Here is a 20,566-nt window from a genome sequence, read left to right on the forward strand (position 1 = left end):
GCATATGCTATTATGTTTATAAGAAGTTCAATATGTGTGTATGATATATATACATGTAAGATATGATATATATATATATATGTGTGATATTTTTGTTTTAAAATATGATGAAATATTTAACTTTTCTATCATCTAAATTGTTCTTAATTTTTTTTTGGATAGTAGTACTACATATATATTATTCCAATATTATTAATGTCAAAATGTATAGTTTTATTTTCAATTCTACTTGTCATCCTTAGGATATGTCGCATATTTTGTATTTTGCTTTTATTTTTTATTCATTTTAAGATAAATAATTCACATGAAATTATCATGAAACTAATTTTAAATTTCTATTCACTTATTAATATTATGCTAATCATATATCATTTATCAGTATATAGTTAATTTACATATATATAATATGTTTATATAAATATATTAAAACCAAATTATTGTGAATTGTAAATATATATATATATATATATATATATATGTTAGGTTTTGGTCTTACTTATATTGGTATAATTGAATCATTTTCATATAATTTTTATATATGACTTCATTAATCATCTCGAATAATATTTCTTTTCATAATGAATCTAATAATATAATAAATAATAGGTAAGTTTTCTTGCATTTGTTGGACAGTGGAAACAATATTAAAGGAACCAAGAAAGCTATAAAACCACAATTGAGGGAATTTTTTTTTAATAATTTTTGTACAAGTTTTGAGATATGTGTATTTAAAAGAATATTTATGTAATATGAACTATTAAATAATCAATTTATTTTATAATTTACTATACTTCTTTAAAAGTATATAATTATATTTTGTTATATTAATTTCAAATCTACGCCACGCGTGGGACATAATCTAGTATTTAAATAACGGCTCAAAAACCTACTTATGTCACTCACTCTTGCGTAGGAGCTTAATCTGATTGTTGCGTAAGTAATCTCATTCTCGTTCACTGCACAAGGGTTTTTTTTTGGTTAAGGAAACTAGTTTTCATCACTCGTTTCCTCTAATTGCTGATTGTGTTTTCATCTCTCTGGAATTCCAGGATGCTTTGGAATTTAGAGTTTTATTTAGGGATTTTCTCTGAAATTTCTCATAACTTTTTTTTTGTAACATCACATTTCTTATTAGATATGATTGTTGGTAAAGAAAGACTATAACTAGTTTTGCCTTCTTTTGAGAAATTAACATCACATTTCTTATTTTTGTAACATCACATTTCTTATTAGATATGATTGTTGGAAAAATTATAAAGCTTGAAAAGGTTAAAGGGATTGTATATATTAGATTTATTATATGATCTCGACATATGTAATATATTAAACTTAATAATATCATACTATTTTATGAAATTTATATTAAAAAAAATTCTGTATGTAATCTAATTTAAATGGATTTTATATCAATTCCTATATGTTCTCTCAAACTGAATTAATTCTATCATAAATTTATAAATTTCAATATACTATAATCTAGTATTCTTGATGCATTATTTACTAAACTGGATATACATTAACCTTTAAATTGGCTTATCATCCAACAATAGATAATATTAAAGACATACAATTTTTTTTTTTGTCATGTCTTGAAGATTGTTGGATTTTATTATATTCAGTAATCTTATAATTACACCTCTGTTATTATTATTATTAAAAATATAAACTATGTATTTAAGGTTATTTTTTTTTTACATAACACTAGGTCGAAACTAAAAATAAAAGGAGCTCATGGGTGGTGAATATGGTAGGCACTAGCTTAACCTAGGAGGAACGAATACATTTATGAAGCAACTTTATCTAATGGATCATGACATAAAAGTTGGAGTTTCTATGAGCAAAGTATTTCCGAGCTTTAATTTCTTAACTGTTATTAACCTAAGTTATACCAATCTAGAGAATGAAGGTGCTATAGCTATAGTAAACGCTCTCAAGAGTTCTGCTCCATCTTTTGAAGTTATAGAACTGGCCGGTAATAACATAACTGATGAGGCGGCTCCAGCTATCGCCGCTTGTTTGGCAGCAAAGCGACATCTGAAAAAGTTGAATTTGGCTCAGAATGATCTCGAAGACGAGGGATGTGTTGACATCGTAGAGAGTATGGAAGACTTGGAGTTAGAATATGTTGATATGAGCTACAATAAACTGACAAGAGGAGGAGCACTGAATCTGGCTCATACGGTTGTCACGAAAGAAAGTCTCAAGATGTTGAACATTGATGGGAATATGATCTCTGTTAGAGGCATTGAGGAAGTCAAAGAGATATTCAAGAACTGCCCTAAGTTACTTGGACCTTTGGATGAGATGCAGAATGACTCTTTTGGAGAAGACGATGAGGATTATGAAGAGAACGAAGGTAATTATGTGGATGATGATGATGATTTAAGAGAGAGGAATGATCTTGAAGATTTTGAAGATGAATTTGTGAGTTATTTTATCTATTATTAGTTTGTATTGTACAAATAGAGAGTTGTGCTGCTGCTATCTTACTTCTTAAAATCAAACTCTTTCATCAAATACCATATTTTAGCAAGTGTACACATAGTTCTTCTGAGAAAAATATTATAAACATTGATGAAAAGGGTTTTCAATTTCAAATATTCGTTCTACAGAAGAAACATAACTTAGTAATACTTTGAGAAAATACAAAACTTAACACGAGACCAAATAAAATAAATGTATTACATGTTAGATTGACATAAGTTACATTGGGAAGAAGAACATCTAAATACTTCTACAAACACACAGACATGTAGAAGACTGAAGAAGAGACCAAACTCAACTCAGATCTCACCTCACCTTCTTCACTTTCGTCTACTTCCATTAGAACTTTGAGCTCTAGAGTCAGACGAAGAGCACGTAAAAGAGTATCTTGACCTTTTCTTTTTTTGAGTATTCCACTTGAATATTGCCTTTCCATCATTCTCTTCTTCACCTTCTTCCTCTTCTTCTTCTTCTTCTTCTTCTTCTCCTTCTTCTTCTTCAGACTTCTCCACTCTCTGTTTTCCACTCATCTCCTGTGGTATTTCTTCTTCGTCTTCCTCTTCGTTCTCCTCCTCGCTGGTTCCATCACTCACTACTGGGATAGATTCTATTGCCTTTTTACTCGTTGGTGTCTTTGTGTTGCTTGCCTTCTCACCTCTCCTATGTTTCCTAGTGAGTTTTGACAGGTCTTCACCACTCTCCACGGCTTTCAGCCACTGTGACTCGCTTAGTGTGTCGCTATAAACGATCTCTTTACGTTTTCGCTTACCTGTGACACTCCCAAAATGGAATTTTGAGCTGTTCAGCTTGTCATCTTTGCTCTGAGTAGTGTACGCCCACTCAGGGACTTCCTGCTCTTGCATCAGACGGGCTCTGTAGTTCTCCTTCCTTCGCCTCTCTTCATCCATTCGCTCAAACATCCAAAATTCATCCTCACTACGAGCCGCGAGCCGGTTTATTTCTCTCTCACTGGGGACATCTGTCCCGAGCGAGCTTGTTCCTTTGCGCATGATCTCTTCAAGCATCTCTCTTCTGTCTTGTGCTGTTGATATAATCAAAAAAACCCACATCAAGAGATTACCATATCGATACACAAAGCAGAAGCCATCACATTGTTCTTTCGAGCAGACTTACCAGTGGAAGTTGTGTTAAAAAGTCCAGCTTGTATGACTTTGGCATCAATGCCCATCTTTTGTTTTGCACGCTCCAATATTACTTCCTCAACAGAGCCAACGCTAACCAAAACAAACACTCTGACTTCTTTCTTTTGCCCTATGCGATGGGCTCGATCCTCAGCCTGTTGGTCCATTTGTGGGTTCCAATCACTGTCAAAAATAATAACAGTGTCTGCAGTTTGCAAGTTCAAACCTAGACCTCCAGCACGCGTGCTCAAAAGAAACATGAAGTATGGAGAGTCTGGCTCGTTGAATTGCTTCAGTAAAAGCCCTCTTTGATCTGTCTTTGTGGTACCATCCAGTCTAAGGTACTTATAATCATTAAGTGTCAAGTAAATCTCAAGAACATCAATAAGACGGGTCATTTGGGAGAAGAGAAGAATTCTATGTCCAGCCTTGCGCAGTTTTGGAAGGAGACGATCAAGGAGTTCAAATTTCCCTGAAGCTCTCACAATCTCAGGTTTTTTCCACATATTGTAGTCTCCTCCAACAAACAGATAGGGATGGTTACAACACTTTCTTAGTTGCATCGTTAGATTTTGCAGACTCTTTGATTTCCCAGATCCTGCACATGATGATTACGTTTGCATAAATTCAGCTTCACTTTCTGATTCAGTTTCTTAACCCCAAAAGATGAATGCTAAATAATGGAGAGGGTTTAAGTGAGTTAGGCTCCAAACCTGTTTGAAGGCCAACCCTGCCCATGTCTGTGACTTGTTTGTAATACACTTTCTGCCACGCCGACATATCACACTTCAATATGACCTGTGTCTTTCCAGGAAGGAATTTCTCTACTTCGTCCTTTTTCCTTCTCAGTATAAACGGCCTTATAACCTGAAAAGTGATAGAGTGAATATATCATTAAAACATTGCATGCAAAAATTGATAAGAGATTGAAGGAAAGATAGCTATAGAACCCACATGATGCAGACGGTGAATAATCAAGAGCTCCTCTTCATCAGTAAGACTGACATTAGCACGGTCAGCAAAAGGAGCATTAAACCATTCCTCGAAGTTCTGAACCGAGTTAAAGATGTGAGGAAGGAGAAAATTTAGCAATGACCATAGTTCTTGAAGGCTATTCTGTATGGGTGTCCCAGTTAACAGAAGTCTTCGTTTTATACGATAGCTGTACCAAGGATAAAGTTTCATTAGATAATATACTCAAAATTTCTCATCATCCTCGAGGAGAATCAAAGTAGCTATAAACCAGCTAACATCATTCACTTGAGACAAATGAATATAGAGATGTACCCTGTTAACAGAGTCTTTGCGAGAGCAGATTCATGGTTCTTCAGCCGATGTCCTTCATCAACAATCATGTAGTACCACTCAATTTTCTTCAAAAATGCTTTATCTCTCATGATAAGATCATAATGGGTTATCAATACATTGAATTTTCCTTCTCCTGCAATTTTTTCCCTTATTGCTTTTCTTTCCTCTAAACGCCCATCATAAAGAAACGCTGCAATGCTGTCAATGAACAAAATGGCTGATTTTCAGACATAACATTCATACCAGTGCAAGTCCCCAGCCCCAAAAGAAAGATTCTCTGCAATATACCTTGGTACCCATGTTGCAAACTCGTTTACCCAGTTTGGTAGCACAGCTTTTGGAGCGACTATCAGATAAGGCCCAGGCACACCTTTATTCTCCAGAAGATATGCAATCAAAGAAATTGTTTGAATCGTTTTTCCCAAACCCATCTCATCAGCTAAAATCCCATTCAGGTTATTGTTGAATAGAGAAACCATCCATTGGAGCCCTTCTATTTGGTAGGATCGTAGTTCCCCACCTTCTAGAAGGGAGGGTTGCTCCGTCACCTGTTATATATTGCTACTTAAATCCACTGGTCTCTGAATGGGATTAACCGTACTGCTACTAGATGTACTATAAGGATTAACATTACCTTCTCTTGTATTGAGTGGATAGCGGAGTTATACTGCCTCTGTCCTTCTAGTAAATCATTAGAGTCGTCGTTATTGTCAGACTCAGTTATATCAATATCCTGATCAGGAAGCAGATCCTGCAATGGTTCACTTCTTGGAGCATCAAGTTCAGACAAGTCAGATTCTGAGTCTTTCAGTAGATCAATGCCTTCCGGAAGTTTAGCATCTTTCTGACGTTGAACAGCAGCTCCCAAATTAGCAAGGAGCTTGTTAGTCTCCTCTAGAAGAGTAGTTAGTCTTTCATTTTTACTCTCCTTTACTAGTTTCATGTACGCCTCTTGATCATCAGATTTAAGGGCCATGAGCCTCAACTTTTCAGCACGGGTAGCTCGTTGTCTTTGTCTCCCATGCCATGCCTGGTTAAATAATTAAAAGAAAAATAAGTTTAAAAGTTTGTCTACTCATAGTAATAAAGGATAACTGAACTACCGTCACAATAATCACGTAAACTATATCATACCTGCACACCATCATTCCTTTGCCTACGGCGTTTTTGAGTTGCCTGAATTTGCAATTGGAATTCACGAACTGCATTAAGTACTTCTGCAAAGAACTTTCTCTTGGCGGTTTCAATCAGATTCTTCTCCTCTTCTTCTAAACGTAATAACCTCTGATCAAAGACACAACATATCAGTGTTGCAAATCAAGAAGTTTGAAAACTGTGAATAATGTATCTAAATGAGTCACAGTTCGATCATTGAGTAGAGATTTCATGTCACTTCCATTAAAATCCATCTAAATGAGTTCCAATAATTTTGAATCTAGTGATATATTTTTGCCTATGCCTAGTTGTACTGCTAAGATATATGAGACATAGTTTGAAAGTGGCCTTATGCCAATCATATATGCTACCCCATAGGAAGACATCTTAATCATAAGGTAAGAAAATCAAAACCGGGAGCAGAAAGAAAAAAAAGAAAGGTTTAAGTAGAAGAATAGGTAGCTGAAGAAAATGTAACGGACCTCAGCATCACGCTTCTTTCTGAACTGATCATCAGCTTCCATAGCAAAAGGATCTCCAACACCATAAAAAGGACGAGGCAACCGCATCATGCCCCAGTCAAATAGTTGGCTACTGACATCTGCACAGTTCAGACGTAGCCAGAATTCCGAGCTCACCTTGGTTCGAACTTTGGTTTGCAATTCTCGTAGCTGCGACTCACCAAGGTAAAGTGTCAAATGTCAAAGATATCACAATACAACCAATGTCACATAAACAACAAAAAATCACTGAAAGAACATCTAGCGACGACGATACCTTAAGCCCATAAAGCTCAAGTAAGCACTTTGCCTGCAAGTCTTCACCTCTAGTGGAAGGTAATTCTGATTTTTAAAAAAACACACACAAAGAGTAAGCATTCCCCTTGAAGAATAGTTATCCAGTTACAAACAAAACAACGTTGCCATGCCAAGCATAACAAAATCACAACTTGAGAATCTGCTTTGAAGTATATATATATAAGTTAGGAGAATTGATAAAGACGATTATAACCTTCAAGTTCGGATAAGCGGCGTTGGATATGACTCTTATTCCGAGTATCCAACAAATCTCTCAATCGAGAGTCTGCTTCAGAGTTGTTTGGTCTCTGCTTCAAAAGAGCATCCTCAAACTCCCCCATCAAATCACCTCCATAGGGAGTCAAATTATTGTTCCCCTGCAAAACAAAAAACAAAAAACAAAGACCAAAGCACAAAAGTAAAGCAAAAGCCTTTAGAAAATGTAAATGGACAAACAAGCCACTCTGAAGATAATCTAATTTCCACTAGCAAAACTCGAAAAGGAGAAAACTTTGAATCAAACAAACTCAAATCTAAGCTACAGAAACAAATCACAAGACCACAAAATCAAACCCCCCAAAAAGAAAAGCCACAAAATCAAAAGCGAGGCTATAGAAGAGATAAAGAAAGGGGGCTTTACAGGTGGAGAAGTAGGCAGCGGCGGAGAGAAATCGGATGAGGAGGAGGAGGAAGGGCCATGGTAGATTGAAGAAACAGAGGCGAAGAGGTGAGGAGGCAAAGGAAGGTCACGAGAGATGTAATTGAGAGCACAGATCAAAGACTTGGTGGTCTCAACTGGATCTTCTTCTACTACGCATCTCTCTTGGAGCTGCTGAGCCACCATGGCGGGAACTTGTATCCCTCCACCCTTTTCGATTTCAACTATCGCAAAATTTTGATTTTTTTTTTTTTTTGTTGTTGTTGTATTTTTTTTTTTTTTTTTTTTTTTTGGTTGTAAATCTAAAATCAGTTGTGTCTCTCAAAAATCTCTCTCACACAACACTCGAGACTCGAGAGAGAGAGAGAGACCGAGACAAAGATGAGACGGAGAGATAAAATTTTGCAAAATCTGGTTTACGATTCACTCACCTCCAAACACATCCCTCCCCATTCCTTCTTTCGGGTTTATTTACATATTTACCCCCCTGCTTCTTAATGGGCTTTTTGTTATTTAGGACCCAATCGGTCGTCAACACCAATGGGTGCTTATTGGGCTTGCATATGAGTCTTTTGGTTAATAACATTTTAACAGATTCATAAAGAAGCACGTGGTGACGCACGTGCAATGAGGAGAGTGTTTTTCGTTTGTTTGTGTGTTGCGATTCCGAGAAAAGACAGTAATACACCGACAATAGATGATGAGTTATGTCCATTCGAATTTATTAAAAACCCCTGTGGTTTCAAAAATCGTAATTTGATTGTTTGTTCTTGAGAGATGTTGTTTCCTAAAGATTCTTTGTCCCGTTTCTTTTTCAGTTGTGAATTACATTGCATGCATACTGTTACTAACTAATGAATTTTGTGTGTAGCAACTAGTTCTGTTTGTTTTGTTTTGTTTTGTCAACTTTTTGCTACTATGTTGGCTAGCCAATATTACCTTTACAATGGATGGTTCGAAGGATCCTTGTGCTAGTAGTAATGGAATAGATTGATAAGTATCCATAATCCATGACTGTGTTTTGTTCGTTTGAATCACTATTCTTATCCAAATTACACTTATTTTGTTATAAATTGACATCTACTTTTGTATAAGTTATAGTTTACTTGGATGGTATGTGAGTGAGACAATAGTTATGGATGAGAATGATATTTTCATGTGGATGTCATGCGTCAAACAAAAGCAAAGGAGACAAACAATATAACTCTATGTGGCCAATACATAAAATTCTTTTTTTTTTTATTCTTTGTCTACTAATTTTGTGACCTATGGTTCCTTAACATGTGTAAGCATTGCTTATATATTTATAAGCTCGATTTTTAAATTTAATTCATGCATGGTCAGAATTTAAAAGTTTAAGGAGTGGCTCATAAAGACTCCACTAACTTACATAGTCAAAAAGATTGTTTTTTTGCTTATGCAAACCATTTTGAGCCATGAGATGTACACTTTGGTTTAGAATCATGTGTTTCAGATTCGATATAGCATTAAGTTAATTTTCGGAGGATTATATGTGTTTCCATTACATTTTTCTTTTTGGAAAAATTCTTTTCGAATATAACTAAACAAGAAATTGGACGAAATCCAGAATCGCAGAATCCGAATGAAATTGGATCTTTGGAAAGCTCCGAAAGAAAGGCTTTCAAATATGCCAACACATCTAGATTAAAGATGCACACTCTCGTTTTACATTATAAATTTATAACCACACTATATATTGGTAGTTTGGTATATTGCATCAAAAACGTAATGCTTAAGTTTCTGTCTCCACTAAATTTTCAAGTGGTATGACGTATTCTGTGCCTTTAGATCCTCCATTAGTTGAAACAAATAACTAATATTGATGGATAACGATTCGTATTTCACTCTATTTTTTTTTTTTTTTTTTTTTTGTGTGTGTGTGTGTGTGTGCATCATGGGCTCGAGTGACACAACAAAGTCAAATTATTTTCGTATATAAAATTATCATACTTTTAATTTGCTTGTGTCGTCTGTCGGTATTCGCTTAATAATTGTAAAACTTATTAAAATAATAAAAACATCTTTTAGTAATAGGACACAATATCAAAAGGCAAAGCACGATCGTTTGGAGCGGCCAAAGGTTGCTATGCTACTTTCTAATTCATCTCTCTATGCGTTGGTTCGAAATTTAGGACCACATGTGGTGATCAAAGACTCGGTATGTATAGATTGATATTTGTCGACAGATTACGTCTGCAGGTCAGCTCCTTTTTCGACCTTTTCTTGATTAAATTATGTCATAACTTTCTACTCTCTCATGCTTACGTTATAGGATCCTCTATTTTTATTTCATTTTTATATAATCGTTCCAATAGTGTGTGTCAACTATATATGATAAATCATCTCCTTCTTGATTCATTCATGGCGAAGGAGAGATTGGAAAAACAAAATGAGGAATTGTCTACATTGTTGTAGGGTGATAATATAATGTGGAATTTTAACCCACAAATAAAATAAATAATAATAGTGCAAATTCTATTTTCGACTTTTCTAAAAAAAATAAAAATACAAACTAATTATCTCATCCAAAAACTGTAAATATGTACCAACAACCGCTGTCATGTTTCCATATTTGAATGTGAAATTGATTATGTCACATTACGAAAAAACTTTTGTAGATATGTAACTTGTGTTGTCAACACAATTATGATTTTCTTCTCTCCATGATACCCATTTTGTATGATGAATCTTTAAGCTCATAATTTTAGTGGATTTTGATACTAGACGAACGTCAAAGATGATCAATAATGAATATATGGAATTACATCAAAACTAACTAATAATAAATGAAGTTCACTGCATATTAGTTAGGTATCATATTTTTAAATTTGGGATTTATAATATTTCTATCACGAAAAAAGTTTGATAAGAATGAAAGTTTACTAGTTTAGTTATGTGATTAAAGTTTTGCCCAAAAAAAAGTTATGTGATTAAAGTTTTGCCCAAAAAAAAGTTATGTGATTAAAGATGCTTGGATGGAAGATTTGGGGTGAGATAACAAGAAGACGTTAATGTATATTAACATTTATGTTGTTTCAAATCATCTTCGCATCTGCTTGGTAATGCGAATACCCAAATTCTGATTCATATATGTTAGTGCACTGAGTATTTGCTTGGTCATCATTATATTCATCCACTAGGAACATAATGTAAATGTGGCTAGCTAGTACTAGATGCTGCGTACTAATTTTGGAAAAGAACTTAATAGGAAATGGAAAAAACTGAGATCTACTTGTCATATATAATACACATCAAAGGTATTCTTCGTACCAAACCCCCTATGCATGGTCTCATCAAATATTGTGAGAAACTATAATTTATAGGTCTACTTGTGAATTCATGTCTGCTATACAACTCAGGAAAGTTTTGGTCTGCTAGTTAAAGTGATCATTATACAACACACAACTAGCATAACATATATATTATTATGCTCACAGTTCATCGATGGTGTCTAGCCTCTTATTGTATACACATTTCTTTATTCACACACAGTACACAAACTGGGAAAGCTTTTCCATTACAGGAAACCCAGAATCTCAAAATCTTTCCCACTCACTTACAAAATTAGGAACGGCTTACACGTTCTAGCTAAGCCTTTCTTTCTTGCAAGTTATACGGTAAAAGAAAAGGCTATGGTCCAATGTAATTGTGCTTTTACATGTTTAATTTGCTGTGTTTACAAACATATTTGACAACATTTTAGTGTTTTCATTAAGTATTATTCAAAGCTTTCAAGAGCATATATATGGAAAAATAAAAAATCGGTTTGCTAGTTTTCCTTAAATAATTATTTAATTAGTAGTTTTCCTATTTATTTATATTATTTTTTACAGCCGTTTTCCTATTTTAATTAGGTTTGTGATTTAGAGTGTTTTATAGATTAGCGAGTTTTTTTGGTTCAATATTTGAACTTAGGGTTTTCTGTATATAGTTTCGAGTCTTGATTGATTTAACAAAAGAACTTTTGAATTTATTTTCTGAGACTAGTATTCTCCATTTGTCTTGTTTCTATAGATTTATCAGGACCTTAACAATTTGAAGAGAACCTGGCGACTTGAACATTCTTATTCTAGAATCTATACGATTTTTTGCATTATCGTTGCTTTTGTTGCGTAATGAAATTAAAAAGTTTCGTGTTTGCATATATAAACAAAAGGTTTTAACTATCAAATGCGAACACAGTTGCTATAGAACATATATATTACTTTATATCATCATTCACATGGCTAAGAGACTTAGAGTTAAGGAAAAGATAGCTATAGTGAGTAGTGAGTGACCTTAGGGGTTTTATTTACTTGTAAAGGTTGAATGCAAGTGTTGTTTTGTCCCTTTCTTTTTCAGAAAGAAAAGGGTTTAAATTAGGGTTTTTCGTACATTATTTAATAGCGTAAGCATCTGAAAAAACAGTGAAGACAGAAGAGGGAAAGGGATAGTGGGGAATCAATTGCTGATTCACGAGTCTAATATTATGTAAGCTACTCCGTACGATTTTATAGGGGTAACATGGGTTGGACTTGGAGAGTGAAAAAAGCAACTTAGTGTTGGTTAGCCAAAGAGAAAAATGACAAATTTGATGTTAACTTAATACAACCAAACCCAACCTGGATTACTATTTATAACCACAATGTCCTGAATTTTAGAGAGAATATTCCAAAGTAGAAACCTATGTGGCTTTAAACTACTGGTCTTCTTTCTTAAGCGGAAAGTTTTTGAGGTTAATTAAATTTTGGACCTATATAATATACATATCTGTAGTTTTTTTTGGAAAATTATATGTATATGTATAAAAACCGATCATCTTAGGACAGAATAAATAAGAAAAGAAAAAAAAAACATTCACAATTTATATTTTTGATATTCTATGTAAGTGTTTCGTTTACTACCAATTTATACAAATTTTTCACTATACATGCATGTTCACCGTTTGAAAGTTTCTAGAATATTTCTCTCTTTTTATCCTTTACAAATAAATCCCACGATAACTAATAAATAAAGATAATTCCTATTAAGTACAAACGAATTCATGGGTGAAATACTCAAAATAACATGGTTAAAATTTTCTAATTATAATTTTTTTTAACTTCGAAATTCCGCTCTATAAAAACTTCAACCTGACACATATGGACCGGCGATATTTGAGACTTCACATGTTAAGAAAATCACACTCCAATACTCAACAATATAAGCTATTAGTTATACTGTGGCATGTCCCAGCACTACAAGAAATATCCACATTGATAGCACATGACAATAGCTTATTTTCCGTAACTGTTATGAAAGATAACTTTTTTTGTTGATTACTCTATAATAACACTTAAACAACACTATAACAAAAAATCATGAAGCGGGAAGTGAAAATGACTTGTTCCGCCAATATTTGGGGAAAATTTTCCCTTAAGCGCCGTATGTGAACTAAGTCCATAGAGAAAAAAAAAACTTACCTTTAAAACATTAAGGTTATTACATATCTCAAAAGAAAAAAAAAATTAGAAACTCTCCTTCGCCAAGGGTTAAACCGTCGTCGTCCCCATCAACGGTATCAATTGTTGGAGCTTCAGTAAAGTCTAATCTGGTGTCACTCGACTCTCTCCCGACCCAAATTGGTTTCTTTCTGAGATTAGTGCCCAATCTCTTGCCAAGGCGAAGAATCTGGCCCTTCTCCCAACAGATCTGAATTTAGAGGATGCAGCTTTGGTTTCTCCGGCAAAATCTCTCGCTACTGCGAAAACCACAGAAGTGGAGGACCAAGAATCCGGCAAGCGTAGATCTCCTTGGGCTGTTGGGCTGTAAAGGACTCAGTGAATCCAAATGCAGTGAAGGAGAAGCTGTCGGAGGAGAGGTAGTATTCACAAGGAAGCTTTGCTCGCATTCTCGAGGATCTTCATCTACTACCTCTCCTCCACGTACGTACGCCTTATAAAACCCTAAGTTTCTGAAATTTCGTCGTTTGGGTTCCAATTGAGCAGTTCCAAGGTTGGGTTATTGTTGATGTTGTTTGATTGTTGAGTTTACTGTTGTTAATTTTTGTTTAATTTTTGGGTGTGAATGATAGGGCAAATGATTTTTGTAAAGATGCAAGGAGACAAACGATGAAGGCTGATTATGTGTTTAAGGCTTTAGACGAAATGGATTTTTCAGAGTTCTTGGAGCCGCTTAAAGCTTCTCTTGAAGGTTTAGTTATTTGTTCTTGATGAAGATCATATTCTCCTTAGTTCATGGAATGGTTTTGTAGAAACGGTTTAGGTTGTTGATTTATGTCTTGTTGTTTGTTTTTCCCGACCTTAAGGGGTTGTTAGTAAGTGAATTATGTTTGGTATGTCAAAGATACAAGTGATTTCCCTTGCAGTATATTGAACAGTTGCTATTATCTTCCTCTCTAGTGCGTTTTTACATTGTGTTACAGAGAGTTGTAAGATGATGGATTGACAAGTGTGAAATATTTTACTTATATATAGATATATCCTTTACTGCCATTTTCTATTGCTCAGGGGTCAGAGAGTGAGGAGCTTGCGGCTGCATCCAGACTGGAAGACGATCTCAGTTTTTACCAAACTGCAAGCCCTGATATTGCAAAGCTATTTGATATAGAAACCCAAGTCAAGCGTCCTGCCTTAGTTTTACTGAAAAAGGAGGATGAGAAACTTGCCCGTTTTGGTAAGACTCCTCAAATACATTACCTTTCTTTTTCTTTTTTGTGTGCTACTTAGATTTCCTCTATGTCTGTCTCATCAACTTCTTTTTGGCAGATGGAAATTTCACTAAAACGGCTATTGCAGAGTTTGTGTCCGCTAACAAAGTCCCATTGGTGATCAACTTCACTAGGGAAGGTGCATCACTGATCTTCGAGAACTCAGTGAAAAACCAAGTAAAGACCGTCTGTCTCTTTAAAGTTTTCTTTTATTATTGCGATTAACTAATGAGATGGCCTTTTTAAAAACCTTTGTCAGCTCATTCTTTTTGCCAAGGCAAATGAATCTGAGAAGCACCTTCCCACTCTGAGGGAGGTGGCTAAGTCGTTCAAGGGAAAGATAACTTTTATCTTCAAAATTTTCTGTGGTCATTTTTGCTCTCTTTCTGGAACAATTATAAAACAAAATAAAATCACCTCTTGCAATAATTATAAGTGGCGATTGATATATACCAAAAGGAGAGGTGGATGATAACTTGAGTCAAAAAGCCAATCCTCTCTTTTGTCTGCAGTTTGTTTTTGTTTATGTGCAAATGGACAATGAGGATTATGGAGAAGCAGTTTCTGGATTCTTTGGTGTTACCGGCACTGCCCCCAAGGTAAAGTAGTTGGTGTGAAATATCTGTGAATCGGTTTTGTTGTTTCTGGTTATGCAAGTGATACCACAAAACAAATTAACAAATATCTAATTACTTTGTCCCAAGGTTCTTACTGAACAAGACTATGATGGGGCAAAGGCAGACATGTGGTCATGTGGAGTGATACTATTTGTGCTACTTACTGGTTACTTGCCTTTTGAGGATTCTAGTCTCACGACGTTGTACAAAAAAGTAAAAAGTTTGTAATATATTTTCAGGCTTCACCCTCACCATTATCTGTGATTCGTGTTTCTATGTTGCATTTTTGTCCCTTTTTTCAGATCTCATCTGCTGAATTCAGGCTCATAGAGGTTTAAGTTGTGCAGGTTGTTGGTTCAGCAAAGGTACATACAAACCATAACTTTGGATTTGTTAAATCTCTTCCTTCACTAAGACTCAGAAAATATTTGATATTTCTTTACCTCTTTGGTTGCTTGTGATCTTCCCTTATGCTGGTTTGAAGTTCTATGTCGAAAGAGATGAAACACCATGTGCCTGCAAACCATAAGAAAGACATTTCCCTGAAACTTGTATGCGGGTCTGTCGCTGGATTGCTTGGTCAGACCTTGACATACCCTCTTGAAGGTTGGAAGCAGTTCGTCTTAGTAATGTTAGTTTTATTTTGTTCATGTAAAGTTTGTTTCTTTGTAATGTTAGTTTTATTTTGTTTAAGACTTGGTGGCACTTATGTAAGACTTATTTTGGTTAATGTAATATTAAGGTTATGTATGTTGATTATTTTATGAAATATAAAAAATATAAATTTAATTAAATAAATTGTAAAAAAACACTATGACATATAAAATAGCATTAATTTTGTTTAACAATCTAGTGTTATAATATAGCTACGGTAGAAACTCCTAACATAGCGTGTAAAATGACTTATAACACTATTTTAAAAAATTAGAAAAATGTGATAACAAAGCATTTCAGTACTGCTATGGTAGAAGACTCTTCTACAGCATACGTATTTGGCGCTATCGTATGTGTGATACCTACGATAACAGTGGCCTAACATAGCGTTTGTGAAAAAGCTATTAATAATGTATTATAGCGTTTCTCTAGTGCTATCAATGTAGATATTTGTTGTAGTGCAGAGAACATGAAATTAGCGTTGTAGTACAAAAATATAGATCTAGTGAAGCTGAAACAATCTTCCTCTTAACCCGTTAAGTAATCCACTTATGTTTTTGATTCCTTTATTTCTTTCTAATATAGTAATGCAATTTTCGGGACATTTTATATCATTTTAGGTCATAACAAGTGGGCGGAAAATGGGGTTTGTTCTTTGCATTCAAATACAGTGTTGTTGGGTAAGCGTGTTTTTGACACACTTTGTTTTTTTTTTAATAGTACTTTTATTTCCGTGGATGATGCATGCATATTTTCAGTTCACGAAACATTCCTATCTAGATGTTAACGCCGAGATTGATGCCCATAATCTTATGCTTTTGTGGTTAATGGAAGAGATTTCAAAATTGTTGGGCTGTTGTTATCATGTTGGTAAATTGGGTTTAAGAATCAGCCGGCACACGAATCTTTTTGTTTAATAAAGAGTCATTCTCGTTATCAATCATGGTGAAACAAGATGTGTTGTTCATCAGTTCATTGTCGGGTTCTTTTAAATTTTGGTGAAAATAGACAAAAAGGAATATAACAAAAGCTTATAAATTACTTACTCATATACTAGCTAACAAAGATCAAAAACACCCTACTCCACTCAACATTTTGTTTTTAACATAACTTCCGACGTATCTTTAAGACTTTAACCTAGGGTTCATTCGGTTATAGTTTATGACATAAAGCAACATAAATGAAACAAAATTTAGTCTAATTCGATTAAATAAGGTTTTAGCTATAGTTAATCAATTTTTGTTATTAACATTAATATTTTTATATATATACATTAATTTAAAATGAGTTACATTATAAATAAAATTGTTTGATTTTTGTGTCTTTGTATATAAATCTATATTCTGAACAATTTAAAATTTATGTAGTTTTTGGTTAATTTTTATTCGGATTTTCAATTTGACATGACCAAGATTAAATATTGTTTATTTGGGTCCAAAAATACATGTGCTCTCAAACAAGAAGATGATATGATTTTACTGCATTCATAGGACTTTCCCTTCCTTCTTTTTGTGGGTTCTTTCTGGCCACATCACATGCACGAGGCTCGACCTTTCCTCGACTCTGACTCGATCACATCTTTTTTTTTCTTTCTTTTTTCTTTCTTTTTGCTATTTAAGTGCAAAACTATGATTGCCCAAGCTCTCTTTCAATACTACATTAGTTGCTTGTCACTTTTTACTACAAAGAAAGAAGAAAAGAAAATACGATATTTGTAAATGCATATTTACACTATGGAACTGTACAGTGACCCTATTCTATTCCTTCACCTTTTAATAAATATATATATTTATTCCCATATACATTATGTGGCATACATAAATAATTTTCATTTTATTCAAGTTGTAGTGTGGAAAAAAGCTCTTTATCCACCATCTCTCTCTCTCTATACACTATACTAAACAATTCTTTCTCATTTTTTCTCTTTAATTATTTTTGTAAAAAAGGTAACTTTTTGGCACTACAAATTGACACCCTCTCCCTCTCCTTATCCCTCAAATTCACTTCCAAAGCCTCTCTCATCTTCTCTCCTACTTGTCTCTCTCTGCTTCCTTGTTTCCACTCAACAACAAAATCTCTTACAAGAAATTTTCATCTTAATTTAAACCACATGGCAACTGTTGTATATCAATCTTACTTTGAGTCTCAGCACTTTGAGCCGAGGGCTCTAAGACTCAGACTCTCTTCTCCTAATAATCTTCACTTATCCACACCTCTCAAATCCCATTTTCAAGATTCTTCCGTTACTCCACAAGACAACACTACTACCACTAATGCAGCCTCCTTGTCCTCATCAAGTCCCAAGCCGGAATCTAACTCGGCAAGTTGGAGCTTCCTCGAGTCCCTTTCAAACTCGAGCTCTGATGATGAAGAGAAGAAGACATTATCAGTATTTCAATCTCCATCTTCGCGTAGAACTCTCAGCGATGAGAGCTTAGCGTTGTGCACTGAGAGCCTTGGGAGCGAGACGGGCTCCGATATCATTCATGAGGATGAATATTTGTTCTCGGTTTCATCCGAATTACAAACAATGGAAACTAAAACTACTTCGGCGACATCAAGATCATCACGACAAGATAAGAGGAGAAGTATGATGGCTTCACTTCCACCACCTTTGACAAGTATGAGCGGTTTTGATTGCATTGAAGTCAAGTCCCACCGTGAAAATGGAAGATTGGTAATGACGGCCGCGAAACCTCTTCCGCGTAATAGGTGCATTCAGGACCGAAGCAATGGCTGTGTAAGACTTGCAATATTGATTGATTCTGATGACCAAATAGAGACAGAGACGAAAGAAGAAGAAGAAGAAGAAACAACCGAGACCATGACAAATAATGAAGAAGAGATTCCAGAATACGAGGAAGAAGAAGAAGTTGAAGAAGACGATGAAGAAGAGATTGAAGTAAAGAGTGTTGAGAAAGTTCAAAGATCAAGAAGATGTATTGAAGGAGATCGAGAAAACAGAGGATTTCTAAATTGGGAATCTTTCTGTGTTGCCACTTCCTAAGAAAAGAATCTTTCCTTTTTTTTTTTCTGGTTTCTCTGTAATCACAGTTTCTCACCCTTTTTCTCCCGCATTTTGTTATCTATTAATAACAATGTTTATTTTTTTAATTATTCACTCGCTATGTTAATTTGCTACGTACATAAATATTTGAGTTTGGGCTTACCAGTTAAAAATTCTGATGTTATAGTATTCAATTAGTCGTTATCTAAATATGACTTAAGCTAGTTAAGTTATATTGTTTTACTTTTATGTCAATTAAACTGAATTTAGGTAAAGGAAAATTAGAGAAGAGTTAAACAGTTAGTTAAATTTGGTTAGGTGTGAGAGATTGCACGATTTGTCCGAATGAAGTGGCAGACTGAGATTTGGGTAAGGGACGATTGTACCACGAAGATGCCTTCATCATGGGAACACATATCACTTCCCCTCTGTCTTCTCTTGTTATTTGTTTCCACGTTTTTTTCTTTTCAAATTCAATTATGAATCATATCTCTAAGACTTAGAAAGTGTATCTTATTGGACGTTAGAAAAGATACCGATCCACTTCATTAATATGTTTTTTTATTTTCTTATTTCTTACCACATTTTTTCTAGAATCTGAAGCCTTCATTTTCATCACGGTTTGTCATATATCTAACGAGATTGTGAAAGTTTGGCGTTCTTAGGTAATCAAACTTATACAATATGATGTAATTATATATATATGATACGAATATAGAAGAATATGAAATAGACAAGGGATTATCTATGATGCCCAAAAAAAAAACAAAGGAGAGAAGTGACTAAATTGTGTCCGTACAATGACGACGTCATATATATGCTAAAAAGCTCTCCGAGTCTCCGCCTCTTTCTCTTAGCCCCACAAGAAAGAAAAAAAGGAAGCTTTTGGTTTTTCAAACTCGTTAATTTTGCCAAAATTTTAGTTATTAATTTGTACCTCATACGTAATGTAAAAATATGTAGAACCACATCTTTTCCATAAAGATTATTGCTTCTTTTTAAAATAAAATAAAATCCACGACCACTTTTTTCCAACTTTATTTAGGAAAGAATAATGTTAGACCCGGTCTAAAAATATATACTATGCTTTCTTATTCATCTTTTATTAGATTAGCACATGCATCCAGCAGGTAATGAAAAGATTAACTTGATTTATTACCTAAGTACATACTACATGGTTGTAAATGCCAAATTGCATGGTTTTACTTACCATAAAAAACCTGCATCCTTTTTTTTTGGTAAAGAAAAACCTGCATCGTTTGCCTTAATTGTTTTCTATGTTTTGCAAACATTAAGGTCCACTTTGAAAACCCCTAAATCTTTGATATGTATGTTTCTTTTTGATGACTACTCGTTTTTTATACATTTTAAGTTTGTGTAATCTAATTTATAGGCTTTAACCCGGCAGAAACCAATATCATTAGTTTTTAATTTAATTTGAGTGGGGTTTGAAATTTGATGTATACGTGCGATCCTTTTCACGTTTTCTTTTTCTGCAAAGTAGTTTGCATGGGATCTGCGTCTATCCATTTGCGTTTTTTTTTTTTTAATGTTTAGACTTGCATACAAGAAAAACATTTATCTATTACAAGCCGTCGATTTTTCTCAAAAACAATTTACAAATTGTTTAATAATGCTATATATATATATAATAATGATAATAATGCTGTGTATATAAATATATACTGGAATTAAAACCAAACAAAACCGGCCGTGTTCACTTTGTTTTGAAAGTTAGCTATACATATTGTGTGTCTCTCATATAAATAAGCTACTCCAAATTTTACACCCACGTTAGGATATATAAACAGAAAAGCCACAAATAAAGTTTCATGCCATGTCCAGTTCCCACCCTTTTAAAACGATCTAATCCATTTGCCCTAATCAACTTGGCCTTATATGATTCATGACGCAATCCTTTATTTGGTACGTTTCAGAAATTAGGTCAGACCTTAATATATTTAAAAAATACATATAAAGCGAGATGATGCAATGCAACAATATGTAAATATAGAGAAGAAATTAAACGAATTAA

The 20,566-nt window shown here is 34.2% G+C and overlaps 5 protein-coding genes across 5 annotated transcripts; 3 read left to right on the forward strand and 2 right to left on the reverse strand.

The window, feature by feature from the left end:
• The first annotated feature begins 1,703 nt into the window (after positions 1–1,703).
• LOC104703622 (RNI-like superfamily protein) lies at positions 1,704–2,593 on the forward strand. Its single transcript, XM_010419665.3, has one exon. It carries the CDS (start codon positions 1,786–1,788, stop codon positions 2,446–2,448), a length of 663 nt encoding a protein of 220 aa, XP_010417967.2. The 5' UTR covers positions 1,704–1,785; the 3' UTR covers positions 2,449–2,593.
• On the reverse strand, positions 2,572–7,995 carry LOC104718809 (putative ATP-dependent DNA helicase CHR12). Its single transcript, XM_010436641.2, has 12 exons — positions 7,527–7,995; positions 7,101–7,263; positions 6,867–6,931; positions 6,572–6,760; positions 6,069–6,218; positions 5,569–5,964; positions 5,223–5,482; positions 4,914–5,132; positions 4,581–4,788; positions 4,340–4,493; positions 3,619–4,224; positions 2,572–3,526 (listed from the first exon to the last, which is right to left on the reverse strand). Exons 1-12 carry the CDS (start codon positions 7,728–7,730, stop codon positions 2,805–2,807), a joined length of 3,336 nt encoding a protein of 1,111 aa, XP_010434943.2. The 5' UTR covers positions 7,731–7,995; the 3' UTR covers positions 2,572–2,804.
• Positions 7,996–11,787: 3,792 nt separating this feature from the next.
• On the forward strand, positions 11,788–15,620 carry LOC147949474 (protein disulfide isomerase-like 1-3). The gene is made up of 10 exons (XM_087463529.1): positions 11,788–11,826; positions 13,206–13,351; positions 13,618–13,741; positions 14,054–14,219; positions 14,312–14,430; positions 14,513–14,591; positions 14,764–14,852; positions 14,958–15,083; positions 15,173–15,235; positions 15,355–15,620. Exons 1-9 carry the CDS (start codon positions 11,788–11,790, stop codon positions 15,206–15,208), a joined length of 924 nt encoding a protein of 307 aa, XP_087319655.1. The 3' UTR covers positions 15,209–15,235; positions 15,355–15,620.
• Positions 15,310–17,615, reverse strand: LOC147949475 (uncharacterized; the record flags this gene model as incomplete). The annotated part of the gene is made up of 2 exons (XM_087463532.1): positions 15,310–15,386; positions 17,486–17,615. Coding segments are annotated over 2 exons (207 nt in total), but the record flags the coding sequence as incomplete, so codon positions are not given.
• Positions 17,615–18,641, forward strand: FAF4 (FANTASTIC four-like protein (DUF3049)). The gene has a single exon (XM_010436754.2). It carries the CDS (start codon positions 17,635–17,637, stop codon positions 18,529–18,531), a length of 897 nt encoding a protein of 298 aa, XP_010435056.1. The 5' UTR covers positions 17,615–17,634; the 3' UTR covers positions 18,532–18,641.
• Positions 18,642–20,566: the final 1,925 nt, after the last annotated feature.

This window comes from Camelina sativa, chromosome 1 (assembly GCF_030686135.1).
Source record: "Camelina sativa cultivar CO46 ecotype springtype chromosome 1, ASM3068613v1".
Taxonomy (NCBI): domain Eukaryota; kingdom Viridiplantae; phylum Streptophyta; class Magnoliopsida; order Brassicales; family Brassicaceae; genus Camelina; species Camelina sativa.